The 4,635-nt window shown below is 36.1% G+C and overlaps 1 protein-coding gene across 1 annotated transcript; it reads right to left on the bottom strand.

The window, feature by feature from the left end:
* Positions 1 to 2,243: 2,243 nt before the first annotated feature.
* LOC116138799 (uncharacterized mitochondrial protein AtMg00810-like) lies at positions 2,244 to 3,038 on the bottom strand. The gene has a single exon (XM_031424468.1). It carries the CDS (start codon positions 3,036 to 3,038, stop codon positions 2,244 to 2,246), a length of 795 nt encoding a protein of 264 aa, XP_031280328.1.
* Between the last annotated feature and the right edge of the window lie 1,597 nt (positions 3,039 to 4,635).

Here is a 4,635-nt window from a genome sequence, read left to right as displayed (position 1 = left end):
CCTTATAACAGCAACCTAATTCGTCTAATGTACCTAGGGAAATCAAGTTTCTTTTCAGTTCTGGCATATATCTCACCCTAGTTAATTTGACAGATTTACCATTATCAAGACTTAGAACTATACTCCCAATCCCTTGAACCTTGTAGGCATTATTATTTCCCATGTAAACAGTCTCTAACTCACCAGCTTCAAACTCTTGAAACCACTCCCTATTGGGGCTCATATGGAATGAGCACCCAGAATCTAATACCCATTCCTCTACATTTTTAGACCTAGATACAGTCAACACTTCAGATTCTTGGATATCAGTTTTACTAGAGGCTAGATTGCTCTCTGTACTATTCTGTTTTTGCTTCATGATCCACTCATAACAGTTTTTCTTTAGGTGACCAGTCTTGTTACAGAAGAAACATTTCCTTGTTTCTCCTTTTCCCTTATGAGTATTCTTGTTTTTCTTTTTATTTCTAGAACCAGTATTAAATTGAGAATTACCCCAGATTGCCTAGAATCTCCCTTTCCTTTCACAAATAGACTACTGTTATTTTTCTTCTGGACCCTAAGCTCTAGTTCTCTAGCATTTAAACCTGATGTAATTAGGTCTATACTAGGGACAGTTCCAGTGTACAACAGGGCATTCTTGACAACCATATATTCTTCAGTAATGGAATTTAAGAGAATCATGGCTAAACTAGACTCACTGAGTTCTTGATCAGTGCCCTTGAGTACAAGGGTCATTTTCAAGAACTCATCTAGGTTCTCTTCTATGGTCCTAGCAATATCAATCTTATAAGAAAAAAATATACCTTTCAAATAAGCAAGATTAGGGACAGATTGAACTGCATAGAGTGATTCTAGCTTACCCCAGAGAGTTAACGGTGTCTCAGCACCATCTACCTTTTGCAGAACGTTGTTGGCTAGATTCATGACGATGAGATTGTACGCCTCCTCGTCAATTTTGACTTTCTTTTTTAGCTTTTCCTCGGGCCATTTGGTCTGGTCCTTCTCCAATGCGACTGCCACTTTGTTATATGACAGAAGTGCCTTCATTTTCTTCTTCTAGGTGTTGAAATCAACTTTGCCATCATAGTGTGTGATTTCAACCCGTGTGGTACTCATTCTGTGTAATTGATGGTAATGATGTTTGATAATTTTTCAGACAGTTTTGAAGAACAAGGGTTTCACTTGAATTTGTGGTTATCACAAGAAATTAAAGACTAATTTTTGAAGATTTCCTAACTCTAGACCTCATTGAATCTTGAAATCAAGAAACCCCCAAAATTTATCAAACCCTAATTTCAACAGTAAACCCTAAAAAATTGACGAACCCTAAATTGATGGCTCTGATACCACTGTTGAGTTAATCTGTACTATTAACACTCAAAAAATCATCCACCAATTTCACACACAACATATAAACAAAGAATGTAAAGAAATCAAGAACAAAGACACACGAATTTTTACCGTGGTTCGCTTATCCTATATAGGATAAACTACATCCACGTTGAGCTCAAGAAACTCAGGAGCTCGCTGCACTAAAGATTAATACAACCTGATACAAACAGATTCTACACCCAAACCCACTCTAAAACAGCGTATATCTCTCACAAAACAAACTGAAATCTTCCTATGAGAACTCTAAACTTAGATCCTCAAGACTCAAGGGAAAAGCAACCCTTACAAGTGATTGCAACCAACCACACAAAGATTACAGCCAAGAAAGAGACGATACAGAGCAGATCTTTTTTCACAGAATACACACAACTAAAAATAAACCCAGCCGCAAAACTGAAAAACGCAGCAAGCAAGGTAAAGTCATTTTTTTCATTTTGTTTTGGGTAGAATGGATCCTGGCCGTCAGATTTTAATGTCCTTCAATGGTTTGGATTTCTTTGTGATGACAAGAGTAAAACGACAGTGTTCCACTAAATGCACAACGGCAGCGTTTTGTGTGCTTCACTCTAACAATTTGCATTTCCATTTTTAATATCGCCATTTCCTATTTCATTTGAGTTACTGTTTCTTTAATTTTGAGTTGTTGAATGCGCGGGGATCCAACATCTTCAAACTTGGCTTTGGACAAAGCTTTAGTCATGATGTCTGCTACTTGGTCTTCACCCCTGCAGTGGACCAGCTCAACTTCTCCATTACATTCAGCCTCCCTTATAGCATGAAAGTTGATCTTGATATGTTTAGTTCAACCATGTAAGACAAGATTTTTAGCCATTGCAATTGTAGACTGATTATCACATAGAATCACAGTAGGATTCCTCTGTTTTTGCTTCAAATCTTCTAAAAATTTTCTTAGCCAAATGACCTGGTTCATGGCAGCAGCAGTAGAGATGTATTCTGCTTTTGCTATGGACTGATCTATTATATCTTTTTTTTTTGGATAACCAACAAGCAGCTCCTGAATCTAAGAAGAACATATAGTCGGATGTGCTTCTTATATCATCAATTGATCCAGCCCAATCACTGTCGGAGTATCTAACAAGCTGAAAATCTTCAAACCTTTTGAACCACACACCAAATTCAGGGATGCCTTTAATGTATCTCACCACTCTTTTGGCTACCCTAAGGTGAATTTCACTTGGATTGCTCATAAACCTGGAGAGAAGACTGGTTGCATACATTAAATCAAGCTTGGTTGCTGTTAAGTATAGCAAACAACCAATCAAGCTTCGGTACAATCCTTCATCTATCCTCACAACCCCATCTTCTTTACTCAGCTTTTGATTTGCAACCAATGGAGTATCCACTGGTTTGCACTTGTCCATGCCAAACTTTTTCAAAACTTCATTAGCATATTTCCTTTGATTGACAAATATCCTACATGAAGCTTGATTGATTTCCATACCCAGAAAGTAGGGCATTTCCCCCAAGTCACTCATTTTGAATTCACTATGCATGACCTTTTTAAACTCATCCAATTGACTTGAGATGCTTCCAGTGATGAGTAGGTCATCTACATACAATGAGACAATGACCAATTCCCCTTCCAACTCTCTCACATATAAGGTGTGCTCATTGGGACTCCTCATATACCCCAAACTAATCAAATAGTCATTGATTCTGTTGTACCAAGCTCTAGGAGCCTGTTTTAGGTTGTATAATGCCTTCCTTAGGAGATAAACTTTGTTCTCCTAGCCCTCAAGTTGATACCCTTCCGGTTGCTCAATATAAATCTCTTCATTGAGCCAACCACTCAAGAATGCAAACTCGACATCCAACTGAAAAATTTTCTAGCCAAATTGAGCCGCCAAAGCAAGTAGCAATCTAATTGTGTTATGCCTAGCTACTGGTGCAAAGGTGTCCTGAAAATCAACTCCATACTGGTGAGCAAACCTTTTGACAACCAACCTAGTTTTATGCTTATGAACTAAATCATCCGAATTAAGCTTCTTCTTGAAAATCCACTTGACTTGGATTACTTTTTTGTTCTCTGGTCTGTAAATTATTGGATTGACGAAGATTGATGATGGGTGGGAAAATTGTTTTTCAAAATTTATAGGTGGGAAAAATTGGATGTGGAAAGTACTTTTGACAGTATTATCAAGCCAATAACACAATATTTTCATTAATAAAAAGAAATTGCTATCTAGTAGCAATAATTTATTTAATCTTTCTTGTGTAAGATTAATAAATCGTTAACAATAATAAAAGCATAGACAACTAAAATCTGTTGTTCCAAGGTTTAAATCACATTGAACGCGATGCGCTGCTTTTTGGTATTTTGCTACACAACTTTGCCAACAAGGTTCAAGGTCACATCCCTGCTCATATAACACAAGATTGCATATGTTGTCGATTTTGGCTTGTGATACTACGGACGCAACAGCAGCTGTAAAAAATCATTAAAAAAATAGTTGTTATAATAAGATTTTAGCAACTAAGAAAGAACATCAGTAATATACAATTATATCACGTCATCCGTATACTTGTCTAGTAATATAAACAATATAATATGTCAAATTTATGTAAGAATTTAACAGAAGAATTAAATATATTTACCGAAAAAGAAGAGAGCGAGCAGTAGGATGGCAGAAAATTGGATGGTCTTCATGTTTTTTCTTTGAGTTCAAGTGTGTTCTCTTGTTTAGAATACAAGTTTTCTTTTTGTATGGGTGGGCTAATCTGTAACCTACCAAAATATGTTTCCTTATTTATAATATGCAAATAAATCCCACCCGGTCTTATGGTAACAGAATTAATAAATAAGGAAACTTATATTTTCGTTTATTTATCATATAATCTTATTGATTTTCTTTCTGTATGGGTGGTATTTTTACAACCTATAATCATATATTTTCCCTTATTTATCATACAATCTATAAAATTGGCTTGATAATACTGTCAAAGGTACTTTCCACATCCACTTCTTCTTGATGCCCCTTGTAAGTAGGAAGAACAATGGGGCCACATTGGGCGAGACTGAGACTGCCTTGCAGTTGCGAAGCTTCATCATTTTCTTCTTCTTGTTCTTGGTCTTCCTATGCTTTTGTTGTTCGCGATTCGGCCAAGTGTGATTCGAAACAATTTTAGTATGTAAATTAACATCATTATATTGATAAATATTAAGATTTTTGAAATTGTTTTTGTTTTCTTTAACTGATTTTGTTAGGGTATTCAAAAGGTTAT

This window comes from Pistacia vera, unplaced genomic scaffold (genome assembly GCF_008641045.1).
Source record: "Pistacia vera cultivar Batoury unplaced genomic scaffold, PisVer_v2 Contig344, whole genome shotgun sequence".
Classification (NCBI taxonomy): Eukaryota; Viridiplantae; Streptophyta; class Magnoliopsida; order Sapindales; family Anacardiaceae; genus Pistacia; species Pistacia vera.
The sequence above is the reverse complement of the archived record's forward strand: the minus strand, read 5'-3'. Positions and strand labels throughout refer to the sequence as shown.

Excerpts from the sequence above, each read along its gene's own strand:
- LOC116138799 (XM_031424468.1), bottom strand. The coding sequence starts at position 3,038 with ATGAGGAGTCCCAATGAGCACACCTTATATGTGAGAGAGTTGGAAGGG.